At 48.2% G+C, this 26843-nt stretch overlaps 10 protein-coding genes and 1 non-coding gene across 11 annotated transcripts; 5 read left to right on the plus strand and 6 right to left on the minus strand.

Annotated features, from left to right (window-relative positions):
• Positions 1-1521: 1521 nt before the first annotated feature.
• Positions 1522-4041, plus strand: FOBCDRAFT_157726 (GMC oxidoreductase-domain-containing protein). The gene is made up of 8 exons (XM_059608382.1): positions 1522-1843; positions 1891-1951; positions 2002-2687; positions 2738-2961; positions 3011-3125; positions 3172-3273; positions 3320-3548; positions 3608-4041. The coding sequence occupies exons 1-8, from the start codon at positions 1547-1549 to the stop codon at positions 3925-3927; spliced, it is 2034 nt and encodes a 677-aa protein (XP_059464517.1). The 5' UTR covers positions 1522-1546; the 3' UTR covers positions 3928-4041.
• A 312-nt stretch (positions 4042-4353) lies between these two features.
• On the minus strand, positions 4354-5751 carry FOBCDRAFT_258900 (uncharacterized protein). The gene is made up of 2 exons (XM_031177510.3): positions 5258-5751; positions 4354-5208 (listed from the first exon to the last, which is right to left on the minus strand). The coding sequence occupies exons 1-2, from the start codon at positions 5665-5667 to the stop codon at positions 4506-4508; spliced, it is 1113 nt and encodes a 370-aa protein (XP_031048643.2). The 5' UTR covers positions 5668-5751; the 3' UTR covers positions 4354-4505.
• Positions 5752-8635: 2884 nt separating this feature from the next.
• FOBCDRAFT_157729 (uncharacterized protein) lies at positions 8636-9685 on the minus strand. Its single transcript, XM_031177512.3, has one exon. The coding sequence runs from the start codon at positions 9672-9674 to the stop codon at positions 8688-8690; it is 987 nt and encodes a 328-aa protein (XP_031048645.2). The 5' UTR covers positions 9675-9685; the 3' UTR covers positions 8636-8687.
• Positions 9686-10491: 806 nt separating this feature from the next.
• On the minus strand, positions 10492-11760 carry FOBCDRAFT_157731 (pectin lyase fold/virulence factor; the record flags this gene model as incomplete). Its single annotated transcript, XM_031177513.3, has 2 exons — positions 10492-11046; positions 11092-11760. The coding sequence occupies 2 exons, from the start codon at positions 11755-11757 to the stop codon at positions 10492-10494; spliced, it is 1221 nt and encodes a 406-aa protein (XP_031048646.2).
• Positions 11761-13199: 1439 nt separating this feature from the next.
• FOBCDRAFT_199169 (uncharacterized protein) lies at positions 13200-14026 on the plus strand (the record flags this gene model as incomplete). Its single annotated transcript, XM_031177514.2, has 3 exons — positions 13200-13305; positions 13354-13702; positions 13750-14026. The coding sequence occupies 3 exons, from the start codon at positions 13200-13202 to the stop codon at positions 14024-14026; spliced, it is 732 nt and encodes a 243-aa protein (XP_031048647.2).
• A 480-nt stretch (positions 14027-14506) lies between these two features.
• Positions 14507-17063, plus strand: FOBCDRAFT_238211 (uncharacterized protein; the record flags this gene model as incomplete). The annotated part of the gene is made up of 7 exons (XM_059610186.1): positions 14507-14570; positions 14631-15859; positions 15902-15938; positions 16176-16233; positions 16360-16473; positions 16567-16981; positions 17022-17063. 7 exons carry the CDS (start codon positions 14507-14509, stop codon positions 17061-17063), a joined length of 1959 nt encoding a protein of 652 aa, XP_059466991.1.
• Positions 17064-18107: 1044 nt separating this feature from the next.
• Positions 18108-19054, plus strand: FOBCDRAFT_179367 (kinase-like domain-containing protein; the record flags this gene model as incomplete). The annotated part of the gene is made up of 1 exon (XM_059608550.1): positions 18108-19054. The coding sequence occupies exon 1, from the start codon at positions 18164-18166 to the stop codon at positions 19052-19054; it is 891 nt and encodes a 296-aa protein (XP_059466992.1). The 5' UTR covers positions 18108-18163.
• Positions 19055-19479: 425 nt separating this feature from the next.
• On the minus strand, positions 19480-20940 carry FOBCDRAFT_271584 (uncharacterized protein; the record flags this gene model as incomplete). The annotated part of the gene is made up of 2 exons (XM_031177518.2): positions 19480-20668; positions 20786-20940. 2 exons carry the CDS (start codon positions 20938-20940, stop codon positions 19480-19482), a joined length of 1344 nt encoding a protein of 447 aa, XP_031048651.2.
• An 842-nt stretch (positions 20941-21782) lies between these two features.
• On the minus strand, positions 21783-21876 carry FOBCDRAFT_t76. Its single transcript has one exon. It is a non-coding gene; the product is annotated as a tRNA-Arg (tRNA).
• A 1414-nt stretch (positions 21877-23290) lies between these two features.
• Positions 23291-24382, plus strand: FOBCDRAFT_219305 (thioredoxin-like protein). Its single transcript, XM_031177519.3, has 2 exons — positions 23291-23752; positions 23806-24382. Exons 1-2 carry the CDS (start codon positions 23412-23414, stop codon positions 24146-24148), a joined length of 684 nt encoding a protein of 227 aa, XP_031048652.1. The 5' UTR covers positions 23291-23411; the 3' UTR covers positions 24149-24382.
• Positions 24383-24688: 306 nt separating this feature from the next.
• Positions 24689-26500, minus strand: FOBCDRAFT_219307 (beta-lactamase/transpeptidase-like protein). The gene has a single exon (XM_031177520.3). It carries the CDS (start codon positions 26446-26448, stop codon positions 24838-24840), a length of 1611 nt encoding a protein of 536 aa, XP_031048653.2. The 5' UTR covers positions 26449-26500; the 3' UTR covers positions 24689-24837.
• Positions 26501-26843: the final 343 nt, after the last annotated feature.

The following is a 26843-nucleotide window of genomic DNA, read 5'->3' on the forward strand; positions in this document are numbered from 1 at the left end:
CACGAGCTGAGACATTCCGCAGGAACATGAAAAGCCAAGGACGTGAATGCCACCCGCTGTTTGTTTTCCTCGCTGCAACTTATCCGAATGCTGACGCGGACATGGTAGCGTTGCAGTGCAGATGTTACAGCTGCGGACCTATCATCCCAGACCACAATACACCGTGTAAAGCTTATGTATTACCATCCCTTTGGAAAAGAAAAAGGTGAAGCTTATCGGGATTCCAATGCCGTGATTATAATGCGGACTGAAGGAGAATCAAGCACATACGACCATACCTACCAGAGAACTCGGGATCCCGTCCGCTCTCCCATAGATAAGCTGGTAAGGGGCGGATTAGTAGTTGGGTCGGTGACGACCAGCGAATCCCCGCTGTTGTATGTTATCTTTTGCTCTCTCTCAGAAATGCTCATATTTTTGCTGTCGTGTTGGTTGATATGCCAAGAATAGAGCCGATATAGTTACCAAAACGTCGATAGTCAGATTGCGGGGGAATCACCGCACTCCACCAACTCCGAAGATCCCACCCGCAAAGAACCCAACTTCCCCAGACCAATTGCAACCCTGATCCCTTGCTCACCCCCGCTCGTCATCTTCGTGTAATGGTCCTTTTCCGGGGGCAAGTCTCAAGAAACAATGATTGCCGACCATAAACTCTCGAGCCCTCTCTTGGCGTGGCTCTCTCCCCGCATTTTAGAAGCTGTTGATGGATCCCGGATGTTCCAGAGCCCGAAGCCTATTTGTCCGGGAAGAACCCTGGAGGTAAACGACATGGGTAGCTAACGCCCGTAAAGTCGTAATCTTACATGCAACTCGAATCCTTGATATTTCTGTGTTGGTTTGTATCGAGTGGGCTTGGTTCGCTCTCGGGATAAGGGAAGTTTGCCTGATGTAGGATATCATACATGATACGTTATATTTGTACTATTTCCAGGATGGTGGGAGCTGCTTTATCCGGCGGGGATCAGAGTTGCACTGGAATTGCTCAAGATCGGATATGAAAGTGCGAGCCAGTTCTGCTACCAAAGTTCACCATGAGTTTCAGACCGGATCAGACGGATATCAACGCCCCTTTAACGACATTTCCAAACCAACCTTTCAAACTCAATTGTCTCTCTCTTGTCTTCTAATAGGAGAAGGGAGTCTCGGGAAACTTTAACCCGCAGTCAAAGCGGCGGAGCAGATGATATCCCTGACATGCAGGCCAAGCAAGATACCGTGCCCAGCCTGCCCAGCGTCTCTCCCTCAGACGAAAAGCAAAGCTAGAGCTGATGAGAATGAAACCATTATCCACAATCTTATTACCCCAGATGACCCTACCATGCATATGCCATTGGTGCCCGCAATCTTGTATCGAGAGGGGTTCGCAGAGTTGATGATACTGCATCCAGCATTCGATGGACATGCTACCAACCTTCGGGGATCATTCGGCATCTGATACACAGTAAAGATCGTTATACAGACTCTGTGCATGTTATAAATAAGCTGTAGAGCTCTCCCTGTTATCAGAAAATCAAGCAGCTTCAAAAGTTGCAGCTTCTTCATCATGGCGACTCCCAACTCGTACGCGAACAGCCTCGGCGTCCTGCCAGAGGAGTTCGACATCATTGTGTGCGGTGGTGGAAGCTGCGGTTGTGTCGTTGCTGGACGATTGGCGAATCTTGACCATAACCTCAAGGTCCTGCTTATCGAGGCTGGCGAGAGCAACCTCAACAACCCTTGGGTGTTTAGGCCTGGTATCTATCCCCGTAACATGAAGCTGGACTCCAAGACGGCTTCGTTTTACAAGTCTCGTCCTAGCAAGTGGCTTGCTGGACGTGCTGCTACTGTGCCATGTGCTCATGTGAGTTGAAATTGAGGGGAGTGAAGATCATGAACTAACTGTAGCAGATCCTTGGCGGTGGTTCTTCCATCAACTTCATGATGTACACTCGAGCTAGTGCCTCAGACTGTAAGCTCAACTCACTTGATACCACCTAAAACACCACTAAACAACTCCAGACGACGACTTCCAAGCCAAGGGTTGGACCACTGAGGAACTCCTCCCTCTTATGAGAAAGCACGAGACCTACCAGCGCCACTCTGTCAACCCAGACATCCACGGCTTCGAGGGCCCCATCAAAGTCTCCTTCGGCAACTACACCTACCCTGTAAAGGACGACTTCCTCCGCGCCGCTGAGTCCCAAGGCATCCCCTTCGTCGACGATCTCCAAGATCTCTCCACCGGCCACGGCGCAGAGCACTGGCTCAAATGGATCAACCGCGACACGGGCCGTCGCAGCGACTCAGCGCACGCCTATGTCCATGCCACACGCGCCAAGCACAGTAACTTGTACTTGGCCTGCAACACAAAGGTCGACAAGATCATCATGGAGAATGGTCGTGCCGTTGGTGTTCAGACTGTTCCTACCAAGCCGCTGCACCCGAACCAGCTGCAGACGCGAATCTTCCGTGCTAGAAAGCAGATTGTCGTTAGTGGCGGTACGCTTTCTTCGCCTTTGATTCTTCAGCGCTCTGGTATTGGTGACCCCCAGAAGCTTCGCGCTGCTGGCGTCGAGCCCAAGGTTGATCTTCCTGGAGTTGGACTCAATTTCCAGGATCATTATCTTACATTTTCGGTTTATCGGGCTAAGCCTGAGACTGAGAGTTTCGATGACTTTGTTCGTGGAGACCCTGAGGTTCAAAAGGCAAGCCCATCACAGTTCTCGGGTTAGAGTTGTACTAATGAGATGAGTAGCGCGTCTTTGATGAGTGGCACCAGAAGGGCACTGGACCCCTTGCCACCAACGGCATTGAGGCTGGTGTCAAGATCCGACCTACTGAGCAAGAGCTCAAGGACTTCGAGAGGTGGCCTACGCCTCATTTCACTGAGGGCTGGAAGTCTTACTTCAAGAACAAGCCTGACAAGCCTGTTATGCATTACTCTGTGATTGCCGGCTTCTTCGGTGATCACATGCTCATGTAAGTCCACTGATACAGTAGAGTCTGTGTTGGCACTGACTGGTTACAGGCCCCCTGGAAAGTTCTTCTCCATGTTCCACTTCCTCGAGTATCCTTTCTCTCGTGGCTTTACTCACATCAAGAGTGCTGATCCATATGATACTCCCGACTTTGATGCTGGATTCGTAAGTCACATTACCCCTTGTCATGAATAAATACTGACCAACTCAGATGAACGACGAGCGGGATATGGTCCCCATGGTCTGGGGATACATCAAGTCTCGTGAGACTGCCCGCCGCATGGACGCCTACGCCGGTGAAGTCGAGAACATGGTATGTCCTCCACTATCTAGTGTACAACAGCAACTAACCCTTTTAGCACCCCTTCTTCGACTACGACAGCCCTGCTCGTGCTCATGATCTTGACCTGGATACCACCAAGCAATACGCTCTCCCTGGTAACCTCACTGCTGGTATTGGCCACGGAAGTTGGTCTTCTCCTCTCCCCGAGGCAGACCGCAAGCCCGGTGCCAACATCCTTAACTCCAACAAGGCTCACATCCGCGAGGAGCTCAAGTACAGCGATGCCGACATCAAGGCCGTCGAAGGTAAGCCCCATCAGCCCCACCTCCATCTCCATCACCAGCATGCTAACCGATGTCTACAGAATGGGTCAAGCGCCACACCGAATCAACCTGGCACTGCCTCGGCACATGCTCCATGGCTCCCAAGGAGGGTAACAGCATCGTCAAGCACGGTGTTCTCGACGAGAGACTCAACGTCCACGGCGTCAAGGGTCTCAAGGTCGCTGATCTGTCCATCTGCCCTGACAACGTCGGCTGCAACACGTACTCTACTGCTCTGCTCATTGGTGAGAAGGCTGCTATGCTTGTTGCGGAGGATCTTGGATATTCTGGTGAGGCTTTGGAGATGAAGGTTCCCACTTACCAGGCACCTGGTGAGCTTGAGGTTCGATATCGTCTGTAAGAATGAGATGATTTGAGGAGAAGCAGACATGAAGTTGTTATGAGTTTGGGGACGAGGCCAGATTGAGTAGCCGATCTAAATTGATTTAGCGAATGAATTGATGAATATGTTTCATTTTATGGTATATCCTGTTGTGGCGCATTGGAATCGGGCTTGGCATACGAAGAAGTCATGCTGATATTTACGACGAGTCTGTTCCAAAGCATCATGAATATTTCAAGTGAGCAATGTGGTACGCATGAACTAGTGAGGCTGATTCGGAGGTAGCCTGTCAAAGCAATCGTGGCGTTTTAAGCTTAATCTTGTGACGCTTGTGAGCCTCAGTGACATGTCAGCTGGTTTATGCGGTCATACTTGAAATCATTGTGATGTTTGATTTATTGATGTTTATTAAAATCTAAATCCCATAAACTAAAAGCTTATAGAGGCCAACGTTACTGTATGAAAATGGTAATATTTCAATTTCCAGTAAGAATTATAAAGACAAATCATCAAAGCATTCGTTAGTTTGATATATGTAAAGCCGTCATCTCTCCTCCACAAACCCCTTAGTACTAGTTCCTCTCCCCTAACCCATCTCAACGGTAGTGATTATCAGAAGGCATCTCATGGACCTGACCATCTTGAAGCCCCTGATTTCCCTGTGGGTGTAGTTCCTGCGGCTGTGCCTGAGAAGGATATGGAGAGCCTTGAGGATATTGACCCCACGCCTGGTTCTGCACAGGCGTAGTAGCAGTCTGCGCCGTAATCATTGACTCTCTCCACTCAGACTGTGTTGGCGACGTGACATCCGATTTAGGATAATGCTGCGCCATAGGAGGTACAGTATCACCATAAGGGCCTGGGGAAGGCATCGATGAAGCTGCTGTCACGGGTGGTTGTTGGGGTGACGGTTGAGCGGCGTTCTTGTTCTTGTTCTTTCGCCAAAGCCAGAATGCGCCGAGAACTACCAGGGAGAGTGCGACGAAACCGCCAATGGAGCCTCCGACGATAGCACCGACGGGTGTTGAGCTTCCGCCGCCGCCTGAATCCGATTCAGTGGGCTCAGCTTCTGAAGTCGTCGACGAAGGTTCCTCTGTCGATGATCCAGACTCCGAGCTTGAGGCAATAGTTGATGAAGTTTCGTCAGAAACCATTGTCGTAGAGAAGCTGCGGCCCTTTTGACTGGTGTATGTAAACTCAACATCCTGGGCGGCTGTCACTGATGCCGTTGCGCATCTGAAGCCAACAACACCAGAAGGATAGTTATATGTTCCGCAATAAGGTGAAGCCGTATTGGTGCTAATACAGTCAGTTATGTACTCACTATCAAGCCAATTGTCTCACTCACCAAAGGAGGTTATACTGGTTACTCTGACAAACATCATTGCAGAGTTTCGTATCCAGAGCATCATCCCTCTCCAAACAGCGATTGTACGCCTGAGCGCCGCAAAAGATCGCAGTAGCATACCGCAACTCCCAACTACACTTGTCTCCGTTGGCGCAAGTAATCGCATTTCCAGGTGAACCAGACAAAAAACCGCATGTTGAATCAGGACTAACAACAAGCGTGAACGTCGATTCCGCAGCGGTAGTCTCCTGTCGTTTCCCCAGCGCCAAATGCCTCAGATCAGAAATTCCCACAATGGGGGTCGGATCAGGCTGATACATGTAGCCCGCATCTCGTCGCTTTGTCGCCTCAGCGATGGCTAGAGCGTTTGCTCCGGCGGAAACACCAAGCAATAGGCCGTGATACTTCATCTTTGCACCACAACACTTAACAATGACGAGTTTCAGTGTCAGCAGAAGAATAAAGGAAAAAGAGATGAGAAATCACGGGCGGGGTTTCTCATCTCTTTTGGAGGCAGAGCTGAAAATTAAGGATTGACGGGGGTTGGTTGGTGCTTGGAGCGAGGGTATGAGTGGTGCCAAGAACGAGGCGTTTTTTTGGGATGGGCAGTTTTGGGAGACATGGCTAGGCTTTCTATGGCCGGATTAGTTGGGTTGTCACGATGATCCTGGTTAGGCGTGTTGCTTAAGGATAACGCCAAGATCTGACACTTTGTGCAGTCGACATGATGCTCCTTTAGTTTACGGCACTGCTCGAGATGACCATGATTCGACCTGAATGAGTCTTTCTGATCTTCTTGACTCAAAGACATACTCATCGAGGTTCATCTTGACCACCAAACATTTGTTGAGTGAATTTCCAACCCTGCCAAAAGCTGAAACAACCTTGTCGTTCTTGTCCAACGGTCATGCAAGGTTGGCCGCGCAGGTAACCAATTCCGTCCTAGACCTGCGGACCCTAGCTCAGCCCTCTTTAGACTGCGATCCTTCAAGAAGCAACCATTAAGCGGTCAGGTTTTAATGTGACAGGCCCATTGTCTCAATAACCGGGCGTCTGCGGTTATTTCTCTAGAGATTTTAAAACTCCCGCCTCAAAAGCCGCTCGAGTTCAATTGTTTCAAGCACATAATCGTCGAAAGATACTATCTGAATATTAGGTGATAACCTTGTTTCTGCAATGTAAGACGGATGATCACGCAGTTTAGAGGCACAGATATGCGGCTAGGAAATGGCCCCCAAATTATTTGCCTTAAGTTTAATAAATCAAGGAAATAAAATTCCGAGGTGCATGGCCTGTCGAGACGAATGTAATAATCGGATCTGTTGTTACATCCATGATTGGAACCAGTTATCTGTCTTTGTGCCTGGCTTCCTATACTCCCCAGATATAATCTCATTAATGCTAAAGTCGACTCGCATGGTCATATCCCATGCCATCAAAATATCTGCATCAGGCAAAGTACCTTGGAGAACTTGGGCTACGCCTACCCGCCATCAACAAAATATCTCTAATGAGAGTGGCCTAAGTGCTCAATATAGCACCCCTAATGCAAGCCAGACACCACCTATCGCAATCACAGCAAGATGCTGATCTGCCTGGCCTACTCTCCGGTATTTACCTCTTCAAACCTCGCGCACAAGATTCTCGGCCAGGTCCAGAGCCGCTTGGCCTGTTCTTTGACAGGGCCGTAATCAAGATCTTGCTCTCCTCCGTGCCCAACTGGTGTACCAGCGTCACGGGCTGCAGCCCTGCGTTGATGGAGTCCGGTAGCGAGGTGCTCTTTTTGCTTGGCAATAGATGTCAAGGTAATAACGCAGATGTCACATTTGTATCGTTGTTCAACCAGATTGCGATCTCTTTGCGCTTGCGATCTTCCTGCGTGCTCACCTATCCTTGCTGAGACGGAGTTTGTCATCGGAATATCTTGGACTGTCCAAGATCCAGCATGGAGGTGCAGCTTTGGCTCATGCCGATGTTGCAGTATCCTTTCGTAGTATCATGAAGAATACACGACTTGCCATCATTGATGGCACAGTACAGGAAATATGATCCCCACGAGAAGAATCGCAAGTCACTCATGTAGCATTCATGGCAGGCTCACACGCCAGAAGAGGCTCTCTCTAAACTATCCTTGCATAGTTCGACTGCGCTCGTACAAGGAGCGTCAATTCTCAGACACTGGTAAAAATAGCTTAGACACCATGGACAATGATTTCCTCAAAACGGCAGTTGCGACAAAAGTTGCGAGCAGAATCTAAGTTCTATGTGGTAATTATAAGCTCTCAGTCCTTCTTCAGCGTGGAGGTGAATATTCCTTTGTTGATCTTGACTTGGATGTTATGTTCTCCTGTGGATGTTATCTACAAAGAGTTAGCAGAGGGTTGCTCACTAAAGGAGGAGTGTTAAACTACGCCCTGCATATCCAGTCTGAAGTCGATGTTTTTGTAGATTACCTCTCAGCCACAGGTCATCTTCAAGGAGCTTTCTCAAACCCACAGATGGATTCCCGTGATCGCCGTGAATGGTTAGGCATTGCGATTTTTTTTGTTGATGGATGGTAATGCAATAGAGGCTAGAAGCTGGAAGCTGGGTAGAGGACCTTGCTTTCATCGCAAGCAATCCCCTTTCATCCCACCTGTAATCAGTGCAGGCCGACGGTTCAGTGAGGCGCATGAGCTATTTCACAGCGGCGATTTTGTAAACTGCTAGATGTGTTATAGCTGGGTTCTACGGCTGGAAGCATTTTTTCATCTCTAGAAGTTGAGATGAAAATGTGTAGCTTTCCTGAGGATGATCAAGGTTTGGATGGAAGTTGGTGGTGCTAGTTCTACTATTGTCAGGAACTGGATGGGTTTTCGGATGAAAGGAAATCAACCACGGCCAAGTGCCTCCTTGTTTTTAAAAAACAAAAAATGAAGTTTGTTTCCCGTTTTTTAACATGAAAGAAGGGATCTTGTCGGCTATTTATACACAGGACAGAAAAGAGTTTGCGCTTAGTAAGTCATCGCGACTCATCACTGAAGTATAAAGAATATGCTAGCCTAAAAGGTGAAGTTTAATGCGTGAAGTGTAAGCAGCATGGTCTCTTCTTTTATGTGCGTCCCCATACCTTTACGCTGAGAAACTAGGTGAAGGTAAATACGGTTTGGTAGACTGGGCATAAGAATTGTCTTGTCTATACAGATGAGTTTTAAGGACCATAGTAGGGCAGAAGCTTATGTGTTGAAAAAGACATATCGTGTTCCTGTCAATTTAACCTTAACTATCTCCATAGCTATCTAGTATCTATAGAACTTTAAAGTATGAATGTTTTGATTTTGAGTTCGGCTTCACTGTCTCAGTTGAACCTTTTATTAAAGTTTTCTTATAGTATCATAGTTGAAGAGTTAAAGCCATTTCATTCATTAATTTAGTCCTATATCGACATCCTTCATCCCGTACTGTCATTATCATCCTCCCTCCTTTCAACACAAGTAACAGATATTTCCGTCTCAATCAATATCCTATCATCCGCCATCGAGTCTCCTCGTTTTCGTCTCTTCGTGTTTGCATCCCTTGCCATGTTTCCACACTCGCTGTCCTTGGCCACATATCCAGCACCATCTTGCTCAAAAACATTCAAATGCACAATTTGATTTCCACTCTCCGTCCCACGTGTATCATTCCCTTTTGCAACCTCCACAAGCCGATTCAAAAGGTTAAACTCAAGCTTCAACTTGATACTGTAGACAATCGCTTTGTAAGCTGTCTGAAAGTCGTAAAAGTCTGCGAATTCGAGGACCAGGATCGGAATGTCGAGAAGGATTATGATAACGTTGACAAAGAGCAGATGTCTTCTCATTCGTTGAACACCTTTCCGGTATAAAAGCCCCTCGGTCCCGAAGAACGAGGAGCACGCTTTGATGTAAATCGCCGAGATAATGAGTTCTTGGAAAAAGAACACCGTGACTTGAATCTTCTCGTAGATCTGATAAGGATGGACCCATGGATTTTTGTCGCTGCTGTTGGCGCCGTACATGAGAATAATAATCGGAATATGCAAAACAACAGCATTGGTGATAATCATAGCCAGCACAAGCTTTAGAATAAACTGGTTCCAGAAAATAAGGTGTAGTCGAGAGTATAAAACGAGCGATTGGCCCGTGACCATCAAAACCCAACCAACAGAAATAAGTGTGATATATAAAACAAAGTTATCAGAAAAGACCAAGTTCTTGAGAAGGAAGCCGATAGTATGAGGTGCAATCCCATTCGTAGCAGCCAGAAAGCTCCAAAAGTACAAGCTCTTCCGCGTCTTGAACGTCGTGAGGATAAGAACGTTGAGCTCAATAACATTGTACAAAGAAATGCCCATACAGACTGCAATGGGTGTCGTTATCGAAGCGCTGCGTTGGTCGTCGCCGCCTGAGTAGCCCATCTCGAAGGCGCCTCGAAGGCAGAATTCTCTCGTCAGCTCATACTGTGAGGTGAAGAGGAGAAAGTGGAGGAGGGAGTTGTCAGATTTGTAGATCAGGCAGGGGGGGCAATGTGTTAATGGATGCCCGTTGAAGGATTCTTATTACCGGGAACGTTTCCTCCGGGGAAGAGGAGGTGGCTTGTTTAGTAGGATGTAACTGGTTTGCTTTGCCACTGGTGTCATTGGTATTACCTACTTGATATGGGCCTAGATAATCACAGACTTTCGGGGAGCTATTCTGCCCCAATAAGTTGCTATTCCAAGATACTTTTCTTATTTTTGCTTAATTGTATACTTTGATCATACATCTGATTCCTTTGTAGAGGCCAATGCTCATATATCGTACCATCTTCGCTCTTCTCATGTGAAGATCAACTCCCGATCCTGAATCATGCCAACCACTAGTCTTAGCGTCTTTTACCCCGCGAACTAAAATAAGGGGCAATGAAAGAAATGAAACGCGCCATTGGATACAGAGTTTACAGCCCCTGCATATGGATTCAAATCTCATCTCGCTTTGGGGATCCTCATTCACTTGGCAGTGGTCGCTTCTTCACGTCAAATCACGAAAGTAAGGCGGGAATAAATATCTGAGGGTCGTGATAGTTTGAGACATAGCACGTAGCCTTGCTTGAGGCTGACAAACTGAGACACTCGGACAAATGGAGGTCTAAAGGTTCAGCTTCTGATGCTGAGTCATATTGGTGGTGAATCACATGTAATGTATTCAAGCCGCGGAAGATATCTCTCTCCTCACCCTAGTCGAGCTGATAGTCTTTTACAGAGCCTTCTTGTCAATCCACTTGACATGTCCAAACTTTCCTTCAGGAGTCTGAAATACATCCGCAGGTGCTCTATAGGGCTTAACCTCCGCATCCGTCAAAACCCTCGTAACATTACTCGCCTTCTCAGCCTCGACATTATATCCCGGCCCATGATCATTCCACGTGGCCATGAAGGTGTAATTATCAACTCTTGGTGTCGACTTGCTCCACTCAATATAACCAGCAGGCAGGATCACAGCATCAAAGTAGGATTGCATGAAGATCGACTTGTGCTGCGAGTTCCATGGTCGTCCGAGGGCACACTTCCCAACAAAGTTTGTAGCGATAGTGGAGTTTACGGGGATGAGCTGGGAGTTGTCGATGTAGACGCCGTATTTGTTGGTGAATGTCGTATTGGTGCCTTTCCAAGCTGTGATGCCGCCTCCGCAGCCTCGGAGAGATAGTGTTGATTTCTCAATCCATGCTGTGCCGAAGCCATACAGGAAATCAGTCTCTCCAGCAATGATGTTGTCGTAGAAGTAGGCGTTTCCAAGTTTTCCAATGTAAACCTATGGAGTCAGCTGTGCGCGAGGATCACGAGAATGAAGACTTACAGTATCTTGGTAAGAGTAAAATCCACAAGAGTAAAAGCCCGCATTAGCCCTGCTCACACCAACCGCATGCGCAGGCCCAGAAGATCTTGGCGCAAACTCATTTCTGAAGTCGATGTTATACGCTCTGAAATCCGTGCATCCGAACGGCGTGTCCGCAGGCACAGGAAAGCCCGTAGGTCCAGATCCGGTCAGCGTAGCGTTGAAATTAGGTCCAACGGTGAGTACGCTCGTGAACACATTATCACTCAAACTTCCGTTGTTCGTATTCGCAAGGTTGAACCAGATCTGAACATCATTCTGAGCCGTGGTGTTGACGTCAATATCGGCATAGAGGTCCTTGACCCAAGGCTTGTTTGAGGCGCCGATGAGATGGAGGGGACCTCGGCGGGTGACATTCAATTGCTCGCTGTAGTTGCCAGGCGCGATGAGAATGTGGCCTGCAGTTGTTGTGTTGCCCAAAGAGTCGATGGCGTCTTGGATGGAGGAAAAGTCTGCTCGTGGATCATCCTTGGCTACGAAGAGAGTTCCCTTGGGACATCCTTCTGTTGCACGCTTTGTCTGCCGTTGACATTTCTTGTAGGTGTCAACGGGCCCTTTGGGAGATGCAGTCGCAGCGGAAAAGAGAGTCGCGGCAATAATTGCCGTCTTGATGATGAAGCCCTTCATGTCGAGATACTTGACACTTGGTCCAAACCAAAATACTATGGACTCTCAGCCATTATATAAATCTACTAGGTCAACCTCGCATTGGCCGATCCTCCTTCATTTAAACCCCCAAAGCATATAACCAGATCCAAACTCACATATTAAAATCCACAAATCACATTCGAGAATGCATATTATCTGAAAGCTTATTCGGATATTCGATGCCGTAGTTACTATAATTCTCGATGAGCCCCCGGCAATGGAACCTCACTAACGTTAGTTCTGTCAAGGCACGATCGGTAATTGTAATTCCACCAACGAAAGCGTTGAATTGGAAGTTGATAGCGGCAAAGTGACGATGCTCAGATTGGGGTCTTTGCGGGGGAGCAAAATCAGGCTAATTGGGGTTGGGGTTCTGCGGGGATGGGCATGCCCCCACGGGGTAATTCTCGTTCTGACTTCATAGTTAGAGAATGAGAACGAGTATTCCAGGATAGTTGAGCAGAGTTTGGTAAGCAGTTGTGTTATCTTGCGATAAGTAAAGTGGGTGGCCGGTGTGATCTCACTGGACTTATCACGATCAAGGCCACATCACGCTCCACCTCTGTGACATCATGCCAACACATTTTAACACTTACTTTCATATGCAACAGATATTAAACTTAATTGATAAGTCTATAAAGTGGCAGTGCTCTGTATTTATGGTTAACAGTACGACTATCTCCACTCATTCCCTGATGTTGATGAAACAAACTTGAAGGCGATCACGAATCATTCTACCTCCTGCGGCTCAAAACCTCGGCCCCTAAACCTCCCCTTCTGGCCACTACAACCGCTTCATCAGATGAATCACTCATGCAACATCACATCAAACCTTTATCAAGATCGCCAAGCCCGACATGTCTGCCCACATACCGAAAGCCACGCATGCCCGTTTCAAAACTCTATATCAATTTGTCACTGTTCTTAATGTACGCAAACATGAAATATCACTCTAAAACATGAATCAACACGTCAAACATGAAAAAACATATCTCGGCTATATATCTAAGTGGCTGATGAAACACTCTCGGCGCCCACGTAACCGTACCCTGAAACAAGCAAAGTTTGCAAAACATCTTGGCTGCTAGCGAATTTGTCATATCTTGCGAGAGAGCAACTCTATCCAGATTCTTGTCTCAGCTCGAGTTTCGGCCCAGAGATGAGGCTCGGCATGTGCCCGATCATCAGTAATTTCAAAATGTTATAAGATCATCTTAAGTTACAGTCGGGAACAATGGTCTGATTTACAGATCAGTCTACCTTTCTTACCTTCTTTGAGTTATCGAAATTCTCTTCTTTTTTACCCTCCTGGTGAGGATTTATAATTGTTAATTTCAATTTTGCTAGTTGGCTGGACCTTCTTCACGATACGCTCATTACCAACCAACTTTTGAGTTACGTTTTTGTTGATAGTATTAAATATGTTGACCAAGACTCTCTTGTGGGCTGCAGCTGCTACTGCTATGCCACTCGTTGAAATGTCCCCACGGGAACTTCATGAACTAGAAGTTCATCAGCCAATCTCGAGTAAGTCCCCTTCATACTCATCCAGAGAGTCACACTAATACTTGCCAGTCAGGAAGAATCCACCCCTCGAAGCCCGAGCCAACAGAATCATCCCCGTCGTCGTTGGCGGTGCTCAAGATACCTTCGTTCCTAACATGATTCGAGCAGCAGCGGGAGACGTGATCCAGTTCCAGTTTAGTTCTGGAAACCATACCGTCACTCAAAGCTCCGAAGACTCTCCATGCCAGCCACTTCAGGCTACACAGTCTGGCGTCATTCACAGTGGTCATATTCCTTTCCAGGCTGGACAGACAACCGTTGGAACATTCAATGTTCCTCTCAACAACACGGAGCCCATATATCTGTACTGTGCTACCGGACCACATTGTCAGATCGGTCAGGTGATGGCCATCAACCCGTAAGTCCAACTCCACTCTGTACGACACAGCTACTAACCAGCCCCAGCCCCTCAGAAGAAAACTTGGTTCAGTTCTCCAAGAAGGCAGCCGGTGCCCTGGCCAACGTCGATGCTGGAGCAGCTACAGGCGGAACAGTTGGAGAGATTCCTTTGGCTGAGGCAGCGTTTACTCCGGCTGAGGAAGAAGCTCCTCCTGCACCCCCTGCTGAGAGTCCCCCTGCTGCAAGCTCTCCTGCACCCTCTGCCCCTGCTCCTCCAGCTGAGACGCCTTCCAGCACTCCTGGGGCAGCGGCTATGGAAGCACACCACCGCCTTGGATATTAAGCGAGTCTGAGGAATGGTTTAGGAAATACTCAGTTCAAGACGCTCCTCAACTTTTAGATCTCTAGTTAAATACATCCCAAAGCCTATTGATCTCAAAACTTGTTCTTTCTTCTCATATTCATCTAACATGAAAGGAACTCTGCATAATGCCGTTATCTTTCAGCCCGTTCATGGTATCACAACCTTTTTAAATTCTCAGCATCATCTATGTCCCATTCTACTCCCCCCTGGCCAACCAGAAACCATAAGAGGGTTACACAGATACTTCGTTTGAGTTGGCTAACAAGCTTTTCGCCGTTGAGAGCAACTAATTTCCCAGTTGACAGCCTCGCCAGTGCATAACAGTACTGAAAGTTTAAGCCTGTTCTATTTTGCTTGCTCGGGCTGATTCACACTGCGGTCCGACATATTTCTTTCTCATCTCTCACCACTCCGGTTCTCCAAAACCCGCCTCCTGGCTATGCATTCACAGTCATCACCATGACTCTGCTTTCTCTTCCTCCAGAGATCGTTGACAAAGTATGCGAGCTGTTGTGCAGCCACTGTCAAACTGAGCTTCTGTCTCACTTCCCCCACAAACAAGCCCTTGTCACACCTTGCCCAGATCAAATCTGGGAACACGATGCTGAAGGAGCCAAAGCCCTTGTCAATCTCTCCGAGACATGTCAAGCTCTCAACGCCTTGACTCTCCCCCATCTCTACCACCGCGTTCGACCCGACAAAGATATCCTCGACACTTTGACATTTCGCATCTATAGCCCAGATCATCGTCATGAAGTCTTCAAATTCGCCCGCAGTCTCAGTTTGACAGATACTTTGACGCGTAGGTACATCGACGGTCAACGGCTGGATGCTGGAGAACAAAGCTTCAGTTTTGATGCCATGCTGAAGATGATGCCAAATATTCAGCTCTTGCACCTAAGCTTCTACTTCATACATTATGAGCGCAATCTCCTCGAATCGACAAGGCTAGAATCACTGCGATATCTACACATCGAGGGCCCTGAGCTTGACCTAGCGACGGGGGAACCTCACAACCTGCAATATGCCAATTTGTTCCAACAGGCGCCCAAAATTGATACACTGGTCATCAGAGTCTACGACTTGTCCTGGTCGTCAAGATCAATGGGACTTGGAAACGTCAAATGCCTCAAAATCGTCAACACCTGTGTTAACCAAAAGGATCTCAACTTTCTTGTTGGTTCATGCCCGCAGCTTGAGCAATTTGTATTCATCGTCCGTGGAAAGACTTTAACTAGGCGGGAAATGGATCGTGGTTACGTGACACTCCAGACACTCCCGCAAGTCCTTTCTCTACATCAGGGTACACTACGCTACCTCGAAGTTTACTGCAGATACCGGGGGCCGCCTTATGGTGTTGCGCTTGCTGCTCGAAACACCATCGTGAGCTCGCTCAAGGACTTGATCAAACTTGAAACATTTATCTTAGGCGGTCAATACTTCCCTTTCAAGGTGGGTGAGGAGAGAAAACCACCCAAATATTGTCTTGTCGATCTGCTTCCACCATCAATCCACAGCGTCACTATCGAATCAAAAGACCAAAACCTTTACGAGCCTATGTGCGCCCTGGCAGAGGCTGTAAGAAGTGGTTCTTTTACGAAGCTGAAGGAGGTCCGACAGTATAATTTCGACATGAAAAGGGCTTTTCGGCTTGCACGATATGAGGCGTTAGACAATGATACGTTTCGAGAGTCGGAGGAGCTTGGGCGGCGAAACAACTTCGATGAGGAAAAGATCTTCTTTCATGACATGCTATTGGAGCTGAGCAGAGGATGCAATGTGTCGTTTTGTGTCCACGAGGAGAAACTCTTTGTACGTGACCCTTTAGCGTAAAGATGCTGCACTACTTCGTAGGAGTTTGTGGATAGTGGTAGAGATGGGGTGCCTGGCTGTGCGAGCTGAAGGGCAGCAAGCATTTAGAACTCAACCGCGCTCCCGAGTTACCTACTGGCCGCCTGATTATATCTTAGTGCTTCTGAGCTACTTCGGTGCCTAAGAACGAATGTTTTGCCAAGTATCTGTTACCATTCTCTGCATCTTCCCAGAGATATACATATAGTTTCACAGCTTGTCAGCAACAGCCGCCGACTTTGACCTCAGTAGCCAATGCTTTTATCTGAATCTGAAGCAATTTTACTATTTGCTTCCTTGTGTCCTATTGTGCTACCTCAGGGCAGTGCAGCCTAGTATGCAGGATATTTCAGTTGCATAGGCTATCTCAGCATTCACGCGTTTCCCTCCCGCGTCAAGACTAATCATCGCGCCACTGTTTCTTTGCTTGTGTAACACTCACTCATATAAATCCTTTGAAGCCCACCAACTCTTTTCACTTTTTTCTTTTTCCCTCATGCACCTCGCATCCAACTCATCATGATCAAACCTGCTCTCGATCACATGCCTCCAGAGATTCTGGCCGACATATGTTGGTATCTCTGCAGTCACTGCACAAATGATCATCTGAGTCACTATCCCTAGCCAAACTCACTCGCAACTCCTAAGCCCGGAAAACTATGTGGAAGGCCATCTGCTGAGGACACCACCGGCCTTCTTAGCCTTGCTCGCACTTGTCGGGTCCTGAACAAGGCTGCGACGCCATATATCTACCACAATATCGGCGCAAGAGGATGGCCAGAGGAGAAGATCAATGAATTCCCTAGGAATCGCCGCCGGCTGCAGGAGAGATCTTTCGTCCGACGTCTCACGTATGAGGTCGACCCGTTCCCCTTGTACACTCTACTATGCAGGATGCCTGGTCTCCAGCTACTCTCCTTGGTAGACCGTGGTAACTCCTTCGGTCAGACACTCGCAAGCAAAGCCCAGAAAAAGCTGCATGATCTGCGATATCTGCACCTCAAAAACACACATATCAAGGCCGTCCGTGACCTAAGCACACTGGAGAACTTGTTCGAAATGGCACTAAACATCAAGACACTTGTCATCGAGTCCCATCATCTTGAGTGGAAGACGGACGCAGAGGACCCTCCTACGATGCCGCTCGCAAACCTCACTTGTCTGAAGCTCTTCAACGTAAGTGTCGACCCGAGCATTATAGACGGAATCCTCGAGAAATGCGGCCCTCTTGAGTCATTCATATACATATTCCAGCCAGCATGGTCTGTAACGCCCTCAAACCTCCTGTTCGCACTCGACAAATCCTCTTCGACCTTGCGTTACCTAGAATGTTGCTGGCACTCAATAAATAGTGCGCCTATGCTATCCTTACTCCTCCGTTCGCTCGAGACGTTTGAAAAACTACAGACGTTGGTTCTTGGTGGGGATTCCCTTTTTATTGGAATATCCTGCGAGGATGAGGCCACCCATACCTTCACAGTAAAGACCCTTGACCCGGCAAGTCTGGTCGAGCTTCTCCCCGCCTCTATTGTTGAGGTTCGGATCGACTCGAAACACCTCCACGGTGGTATGTACAAACCTATGCTAGCACTGGGCCAGGCAAAACAAGCTGGATCGTTTCCAGAACTTCGGTCCTTCTTGCAGAGCAACTTCGATGTTTCCGTAGTTCCTTACACCTTGAGAAACCTCAGCGAACTATCTGAGAGATACGGGATCTCGTTCCAACAAGAGGCCGGGCCTATATTCCCACCGCCTGTGGCCTGTCCTCGAAGGGCCGTTATTCGGCCGGGCAGGATGCGAAGGCACCCGGCGGCACTGCATCCACATGCCCCGTAGACTTTTCGTCCGGTTGCTTTGAGGACAGTCTGTGAAGGTGGGATGATTTAAGCGCTGGTATGAAAGAGCACAACAGGGTCATGTAACTCAGTATCAATGTTACCACATTCTATGACAGCAATACAATCCATGCGCTACAGCATCTTATTCATAGTTTCGTAGCTTTTTATCGCTCTCACTTACAGTATTCCGACATAGCGTTGTGCAATTGAAGGTTGGCGAATCGGTGAGTGGATTCTAACTCAATTAGATCTTACCTCTTGTGTGACTCATTCACGATCCTTCGACGCTAAGCTATACGCGCATATACGAGCCTCATCTAGAATCTCCTGCCAAGAAACCTACATATTTCTGATAGTGTATGTTGAAAGAAGACAGAATCCCAAGATTATTCTGGGTAGCCCAGCAAATCACCATTCGCGAACCACGATGGAGGTAGCTCAGCACTTCATCAAGGCAGAGAGCCTGACCAACGTCAAAACCGCCGGCGAAGGTCTCGAATGTCTCGTTTATAAAGCAAGCTCGCCATTATATGGCCCAGTCGTTCTCAGGGTGCCTAGAGTCAAGATCTACCAGAACGCCAATGACCCAAACACCAATGCAAGTGATCTTATCCAACAAGAGATGAAGATCTACAAGCTTCTTCAAAATGATTCAGTACCTGTACCCAAGGCATATAAGTACCTTGAAGAAGATGGTTATCCAGCGATGTTGTGCGAGTACGTGGACGACGATGGAACGGAGATCACGTTTGAGGAGATGGGACGTGTAGCGGCGATGATACACTCATCGCCGTTGTCCGATCCAGCAATGAAGACAGTTGCGCTGGAGACAGCAGATGTGTTCTCAACAATCGAACAAAGACTTAAAAGGCGCTTCTCAGTGCTGTCGCAAACAGTCCCAGAGGCTTCCAGCTGGATAGCGAACTGGGCACACATTCACACCGTCCTCGAAGGTCTCAAACGATTCCCTGCAAGTCTACTTCACATGGACTTTCGCGACGTCAATCTCCGCCATAAAGATGGACGAATAAGCGCTGTGATCGATTGGACCAACGCCCTCGTCGGCCCAGCAGCCATTGACCTCTTCCGCACGCTGGAGTTCAGTCAACTCGACGAAAGCTTCATCAAAGGTTACAATGAAGTGACTACCTGGCCAGAAGTTGCCTCAAAAGAGGAATGCCTGCTAAGACTTGATGCTGCGCTTGTGTTGGCGCTTGTGTTCACGTCAGAGGCGCCTGATGCTGAGAGAGCCGAAGTTGCGGTGGCGAGGGTGAAAGAACTCTCAAAAAGCCTGGTGGAAGCTACGTCGCACGATTGACAAGGATTTTAGTTAGACGGCACGAGCGTTAAGCATTGATATGGTAAAGCTAATGGGCTCTCAACGAGTTAATGACACAGGTTGGCGTGGTGAAAGGGCTGGTTACATAGAATGGCGTTACTCAACTTACGCAAGAAATTGAACTGCTTCGTTAACGTATTCTAGCCGATCCATGAAAAGTCGTCATTGTCAATATTCGCAGTATCTGTAAAGAGTGTCGAAATACGCTTCATATCGGGACCTCCGCCGGTGAGTGTTGTCTATCGGAAGTCTTATTGAGACCATCCACAACCAAGCCTAGCCCCAGCGACAGCACCTTCAACGTTCAACAGACATCGCGCAGCTTCGCAAGAATCGTAACAGAACGTATTCTTGGATATTGTATTAGTCTATTGTCATAAAATATGTGTATGTATATAAGCAGTCTACCGTCCACCCCAATGCACCAGCTTATCATGGCACTTATCCCAGCCCTCAAAGTACGGCTTTCTCTTCTCGTCACCTGCACCCCCAGCTCTCGCAAGATACTCAAGCACCATGTTTCCCCAAAGCCAGCTCGCAGGTCCCTTGCCTGGATGCGTCTGATCTTTATACAGCATCGACAACGACGAGATCAAACGTCCCCACTCAAACACTTCATGGCCCGCCTTCTCCGCCGTCGCACGCGCAAGTCGTTCAAGATCGTAAATACTCGCATCTCTAGCATCGCTCTCACGGTGCATAGTCATCGCGCGGAACATAACAGGCGCGTCCCCGAATTCCGTGTGTATTCTCTCAACAAACGTACGGATTCGAGCAGCGACGAAGCGGATTTCTTGCCAGACTAGTTGACGAACGCGTGTTCCCATGGGATACACGTCTTTCTCGTGGTTGGCTTCACCAGCTTCCCAGAATGCGCGTTGGTCCCAGAGGCCGTTTTGCCAGAGGATCAGATCGGGGTGACCATTCGGACCCCGGACTTGGTCGTGGAGAGGAGTCCAGTATTTATCCCATCGTTCCTCGAGGGAGATCTCCTCCATGTCGTCCATCCACCACCAATCGGGACGGTATGTCATACTGCCGGCAAAGTGCCAGTGGTGGAATGTCAAGTTGAACTCGGGAATGTCGCAGGAGGCGATTGTGTGTGGTTTAGGTTGCTTCATGCCGCGCTTGAACTCGCCGCAGAAGAATTGCATCATGAATCGATCGACGGAATCGCTGAAAAGAATGATGCGACGACCCCAGAGCCAGCCGAAGCCGCCGCCATCCTTCATCTCAGCAAACGCCTGAACGCTCGTCTCTCCATTGGCGTTTATCGCCTTCTTTCGTCGGGTACTCTCGGCAATTGCCTCAGCAAGCCATTGTCGCGGTGTAGAAGCAAGTTCGACGAATTCATCTTCAGGTTCCGTCGCATTAAAGATAACATTGCCAGCCGCAGGATACACAGCATAATCGGGCGCATCCGCCTCAAGCAGATCATCTGTAAAGGGGATCCATTGTGTCTTCTTATACTGATCGGTACCGTTTATGTCAGCGGGAATATAAAGATATCCCGGTCTTCGATACGGATCCTCGCAGTCTAACTGTTGAACTTCAGGCGTAGAAGTGTTGGAGGCGGTGTTGTTCTGTGGTGATCTGTAGTAAAGTTAAACAATCGTTAGCGCAAGCCAAGAGCAATGCCAAGTTTTTTCGCGGGCTGTCATCAATTCCGGGGGAGCCCAACGGTCGAGAGACTAAGGAATTTTGACGTACGGATACGAGAAAGCACTATCCCAATACTCTTCTGCTTTGTTATGTGCGTAAACCCACGGAACTTCTAATGATTCTTGGAAAAATGTGAAAACAAGGATGAAAAAAGAGAGAATGGCTGCGATGGTAACGCCCGTCATCAATGGAGAACGCGACATTGTAGACATCATCATCAAGACGACGTTTTTAAGGAAAAATACAAAAAGAGTGGCTAAGACAACCCAGGACAAACAAGAAAAAGGGAAGAATAACATCAATTGAACAACCTGGGGTCATACTCTATAAAACTCACGCTCCTTATCCCAAACACTCCGTCCTGCGATTCCATCGCTCCAGAAAAAACCAAGAAGAGAGTGTTGATCATTCTCCACTACCCCTTAATAACCTGTTACATGATTTGATGTCGGAGTGTATAAGAAACAAGGAATAAGGTCCGACGCGTAACAGAAGCGGCAGTTGTTGCACGGGATTATTTAACTTCTGACACTGGGCACATGGGTCCCTTGGTTTCAGAGTGTGGGTTTGCACGTATCAGATGCGAATAAGCCTGAGGCGATCGCAATGAGTGCGGTTCCACTGGATGATGAAAGATGTCACTGCGGCTGAGGATGATTCATTTAAAGTGATGGTCGATCTATGATGATAAGTCATGCGAGATTTATTCTACGAGATGAAGTTCATGGGTTTGAGATTATTTGAGATTATTGAATGATGCGTTATTGAAAGAGTGGTTGAGTTGAGATGCTAATTTAAGCTTACCGATCTTTAAAACGCCCTCGGTTCTAGAATCATGCATAAAAGCAACGCCACTGCCAAGATGAGCTTGGCAACTCTAAACTGTGTGCCAAACAGTGAAGCCAGACATTTGGTAACAAGAGCAGCTGAAAATAGCATTCCTTGCAGGGTGCCATTTCCAAATTGATTGAAACATTGGAATAGAAGGGTGTATTGAAACGTGAGATGACATGACGGGAAAACTTGTGGAAAAGTACAAAAAATTCGACCACGCCAGGAGTCGAACCTGGAATCTCTAGAGATTTCTCGATTTGCTCGAAAGCCGAAATCTAGCGCCTTAGCCATTAGGCCACGCGGCCCGATCTTGTTTGTTGAAGGACTAGGGTGCCAGCAGTATCCATGAATGGAATTGGCAGCAGGTTCTTGATTGAGATCCGCCTCGCTCAGCAGTGCGCTTGGATCATGGTTGGGCTGTTGATGCGTTACAGACTTTCAAGGCTATCGTGAGGCTGGATCTAAGGCCTTTCACGCATTGAGTTTGTGTTGACGTGGCTGTGAACTGAGTTTCTCGGATACGTTGCTTGTTTCACAGGCCACGACTCAATGAACTTGGACAATGCTGGTACTTGAGCTCATCGGGAAGTTAATACTGCTGTTTCATTTCATGCATAAAGAAGCACTAGAAACAGAATATTTTCATATAAAACATTCTGATCCTTCATATGCTTCCAGCCTCATCTTCGCACACCCTTCACTCTAGTCGCCGATTACCCTGAACTGAACTCAAAAACGTCAGCGCTACAGCAGCACCGGTCGGCTCGGGCGGTATGGATTGTCTTGGATATCGGTAGGTATCTGTGATTGCAATTGCATCTTCAACTCGAGTCGTAACGCGATGTGATGAGATGGTTGTGTGATAAGACTTGGCTGTCATGGCGTCTTGTGAAGATGGGTTGACAGGCGGGGTTTGTTCCATTCAGCGATGAACCGCAACACCACCATTTCATTGCTCAATCAATGAAGTAACTTCACCTCAAGATACTATATAATATGTAAACCTCATCTCTTTCGTAATGCCTCAACTTACGCAACTCAATGAATCCATGCTCCACAGTCAACAACAAAGCTTAACTGATCCTTCAAAGCAAACCCCGACTTCCGAACCTCTTCCTCCGCAATCCCCCCCGGCCCATCGCCTCTTCATGATGAGCAATTGCGTCAGGAACAGCTCGATGGCAGCATTGCCGCGCCCGATGGCACAATGCGCCAGTCCCAACCAATCACCACACACACACAGCACGCAATTGCGAGCCTTGCCCCTCTGGGGTCAAGTGAGGGGCTGATTATGGTGGGGGGACACCCTTTTTAGTGAGGGGTGCTGTATCTGTATCGCGATGCTTCCTTTTTTTGGCGGGGTTGTCATGATGGGCCTTTAGAACTTCATTAAGAGGGTTAGAGATATTATGACTGGGATAGCTTGAGTAACTAAATAATAATACAGTCAAAAGAGGTAAACATGTGTTAGTTACTCGAAAATAGGATGCATTCGTATGCATGAGGAGTGGAATATTCAGGGTCTGAGGGGTTACCGTTGCAACGCCAACACCAACATCCGAACCCCCCAAGCTTGGCTTTCCAATCACCAATATCACTACCCTCGTGGCGTATTCAAATTGCCCGGGCCAAACAACCCAGATCGTCATCTTAGCTTAATAACGCAAGCCTCTTCCAGCCTGCCACTAACCTAACACCTCCGCTCCAACAAGGTGCAAGCCAAGCTCCCTCCCAAGAAACCACATCGCCCTATATAATCCCCCTCTCCACCCCTCCCTCCCTCAAAACACCTTCTCCTCTTCATATTTCTTCTCATCACTCACAACAAATCTACACAAAAATGTCTGCTCCCGCTCCCCTTCGTCTGGGCTCTACCGCCCCCAACTTCCAGGCCGAGACCACAAAGGGCAAGATTGACTTCCACGAGTTCATCGGCGACAACTGGGTCATTCTCTTCTCTCACCCTGAGGACTACACTCCCGTCTGCACCACTGAGCTCGGCGCCTTTGCCAAGCTTCAGCCTGAGTTCACCAAGCGTGGTGTCAAGCTGATTGGTCTCTCTGCCAACACTATTGAGTCCCACGAGGGATGGATCAAGGATATTGGTGAGGTTACCGGCGGCAACGTCGAGTTCCCCATCATTGGCGACAAGCAGCGCCAGGTTTCTCTCCTCTACGACATGTGAGTCTTCTTTATACATATCATGGTTGGATTTATAAGCTAATGGTGTTCAGGATCGACCAGCAGGATGCTACCAACGTCGATGAGAAGGGCATCGCCTTCACCATCCGATCCGTCTTTATCATCGACCCCAAGAAGACCATCCGCACCATCTTCTCATACCCCGCCTCCACCGGCCGCAACGCCGCCGAGGTTCTCCGCGTCATCGACTCCCTCCAGACCGGTGACAAGTACCGCATCACCACCCCTATCAACTGGGTCCCCGGTGAGGACGTCATCGTCCACCCCTCGGTCAAGAACGAGGAGGCCAAGACCCTCTTCCCCGAGTTCCGCATCGTCAAGCCTTACCTCCGATTCACTCCTCTCGCCAAGGAGAAGGTTCTTCCCCCTCAGTAAATTAGTTGCGAAAAAAAGCCGTTTAATATTATGATACCTTTGCAAATGGGCGCAAAAAGGACGGGGATTAGTACGCCATGAGATTGAGGTCTTGTGATGGAACGACTGGTCCGGAATAGATTAGTCTAGATTTGAGCCATTTGTGATAGCTCTGAGATGAAATAAATGAAGAAATGATCAAACTAAATGAATAAGTGCCCGAGAAGTCATGAGAACCTCTGTTTATTGTTGACACGTCCCTCATGCGACGAGGTTATTTCTGATCGCGGGGTTTCGGGTCATCGGTCACCGATACCGGCGTTAAGCTTTCAGGGTCCACACAAGCTTGTGTGAATCCATTATAACCTCGGCGGAGCAAGAAAGCCGGGCTGAGGATCATGACTTCAAGAAAGCGATTGTTCATCAAGCATGTATCTTTCGAAGTGGTGTCTAGGCTTCGTATCTTCAGCTTTGAAACCACGGTCCTAATTACCCTGCGTACACAAGATTACCATACGCATGAACTATAGCTCAACAAGCCAATGCACAAGAAATGCTGGTATGCTTACAGATCTGTCGGTTTATTCTTAGTTTAAAGGTATATGAACTCGTGTATCTACCGCAAACGGAAGCGCTGTCTCGTTGTACTATGCTAGGATCACCAACTCGAACCAGGCTCTATTCCATCTTTCCGCCCCAGCGCTTCAAGCTCACTTCTTCACAAACTCAATCTTCCTTGCCAGCCAACATCCGATCGTCACACCAACAACAGCACCCTTCTCATCCCTACGGAAGACGAGCGTCCAATCCCCAGGCGGCTTTGCATCCATACCTCTTGGGTTCGCAAGGGCCCAGACATCCCCTCCAAGATATCTCATGAACTGAGCTGGACTATGACCCAAGAATCCCTCAAACGTGCCAAACATGAGTCCACCCTGGTCAACACAGTGAAATATGGAGCCAATTTCTTCAGAGTAAAAGTCTCCTGTGAAAGCTGAGTTGTCGACGGGTGTATCGCCAATATTGAGGCGCTTTGCGTTCAGGGTTCTGTTCTCCTTCAGACGGTGAATGCGAAGGTTGTCGCCGTCGACGACGGCTACCATTGCACGAGATTCACCGCGTTCAGGGTCCGTCAGATTGACGGGCTCAGCGTAGTTGGCATAGTTAACCACGATCTGTCCCTTTTTACCATTCTTGATCGTGACAGCCAATTGAGTGCCATCGTCAAGATAGATACCCGGCCAAGCAGGCGATGCATCAACAAGCGTAGGCGGCGGAGGCTTTTGAAGAGCTAAAGTAGTCTGGATGATATGTTCGACAAGTGTTGCTGCATCAGCTTCATGGTTGAACATGGCCACAACTGAAAGACGCTCTTCTGGTACATGGGCCCGATAAAGTCTGAAACCACGAAGAGCACCACCGTGACCGATTCCAGAAACACTGCCGTATTGACTATGACCAAGGCCTTGAGAGTATATCGAAGGAACTCCGTCTGTGAAAGACGTAGGCTTGAAGATTGCGCGGTACCAGCTGTTAGGATCGAACAGGCTACGATCCAGGAACGACTCGTAAGCGATCATATCGCCGAGCGAAGCGATGATACCTGCATCGCCAGCCCACTCGATACGGTTCTCAGCAGGGATATAACCTCGGTCCTCATCACCTTCATATCCAACGCAAGGCGGTGGAAGTTTCGCCGTGTCTGCACCAAGCTGAGCAGTCTTCATACCAGCCGGTCTAAAGATGCGTGCATTGAGGAGATCTGAGAGTGATTCTCCAGTAGTAGCTTCGACGACTCGCGCTACGATGTTGAAGTTGGTGTTGCAGTAAGAGTACTCCGTTCCGGGTGTGAAATGCGTCGACTTGATCGTCTTCAACACCTTCTCATTGTGCTCAGCAATTGAGTAAGGATCCTCAGGCTTCGCACCCCAGAGTAAAGTAATAGCCCAATAGTCGCGAATGCCAGATCGATTGTTGCACAAATGATCAATCTTCAACTCCCCAGTCTTGGCAAGCTCTGGAAGAATCTCTTTCAACTTCTCCTCAAACTGCGTCTTCACATCTCCCTTCTCCGCCAACTTCGGCGTGGGATTCTTTTCCAGATCTGCAACTAGTCCACAGAGCATCTGCTTTGAGATCGAGCATATAGGAATTAGGGTATCATCCGTCATGGGAATTCTGCGGTTGAAGTCGGCGTAACCCCAGACGCGCTGATCAACGAGGGCTCCATCTGAGAGAACGGCAACGGCGCCGCCTGGACCGCGGATGCGGGCTGGGATCGCCTTTAGGATATCTTGGACTATTTCCTTTGATACGGGCATTTTGTGATGACGGGTTGGTGTTGGTTATGAGTGCGGGGTTGGAGAACTGAGTGAGACCACATTATATGGGAGCCAGTGTCGTAATTGGAAGGTGGGACAACATGCACTTTGATAACACAGCAACTACGAAGCTCATCATGGTAGGTACCTTGGATAGCATCGCGACCACTAAATATCGAAATATCACCAGCTTCTTGTTGACGAGAGCATAGGATCTCCATGCAGTTGCCTCGTGAACTTGTTTGCTCAATTGCTAGGTATGGCCCGAGCTAACCTGGAGCTGCCTGAGCTGTCAGATATCATGTTTGCTGCGACAACTTAGCAAGTTTTGTTTGCTATTTCATATCGCATCCTGGAATGGGGCACCAATATTCGTACGAGTTATAGCCAGAGAT

Source organism: Fusarium oxysporum, chromosome III, assembly GCF_013085055.1.
Source record: "Fusarium oxysporum Fo47 chromosome III, complete sequence".
Taxonomy (NCBI): Eukaryota; Fungi; Ascomycota; class Sordariomycetes; order Hypocreales; family Nectriaceae; genus Fusarium; species Fusarium oxysporum.

What these genes read in the sequence shown, in the direction of transcription:
- FOBCDRAFT_157726 (XM_059608382.1), top strand. Translation starts at nt 1,547, where the DNA reads ATGGCGACTCCCAACTCGTACGCGAACAGCCTCGGCGTCCTGCCAGAG. An exon ending in GAGACCCTGAGGTTCAAAAG is followed by an intron (nt 2,688 to 2,737) that starts GCAAGCCCATCA and finishes TGAGATGAGTAG; the next exon opens with CGCGTCTTTGATGAGTGGCA. An exon ending in CGACATCAAGGCCGTCGAAG is followed by an intron (nt 3,549 to 3,607) that starts GTAAGCCCCATC and finishes CGATGTCTACAG; the next exon opens with AATGGGTCAAGCGCCACACC.
- FOBCDRAFT_258900 (XM_031177510.3), bottom strand. Translation starts at nt 5,667, where the DNA reads ATGAAGTATCACGGCCTATTGCTTGGTGTTTCCGCCGGAGCAAACGCT. An exon ending in AACCAGTATAACCTCCTTTG is followed by an intron (nt 5,209 to 5,257) that starts GTGAGTGAGACA and finishes TGACTGTATTAG; the next exon opens with CACCAATACGGCTTCACCTT.
- FOBCDRAFT_157729 (XM_031177512.3), bottom strand. Translation starts at nt 9,674, where the DNA reads ATGGGCTACTCAGGCGGCGACGACCAACGCAGCGCTTCGATAACGACA.
- FOBCDRAFT_219305 (XM_031177519.3), top strand. Translation starts at nt 23,412, where the DNA reads ATGTCTGCTCCCGCTCCCCTTCGTCTGGGCTCTACCGCCCCCAACTTC. An exon ending in GTTTCTCTCCTCTACGACAT is followed by an intron (nt 23,753 to 23,805) that starts GTGAGTCTTCTT and finishes AATGGTGTTCAG; the next exon opens with GATCGACCAGCAGGATGCTA.
- FOBCDRAFT_219307 (XM_031177520.3), bottom strand. Translation starts at nt 26,448, where the DNA reads ATGCCCGTATCAAAGGAAATAGTCCAAGATATCCTAAAGGCGATCCCA.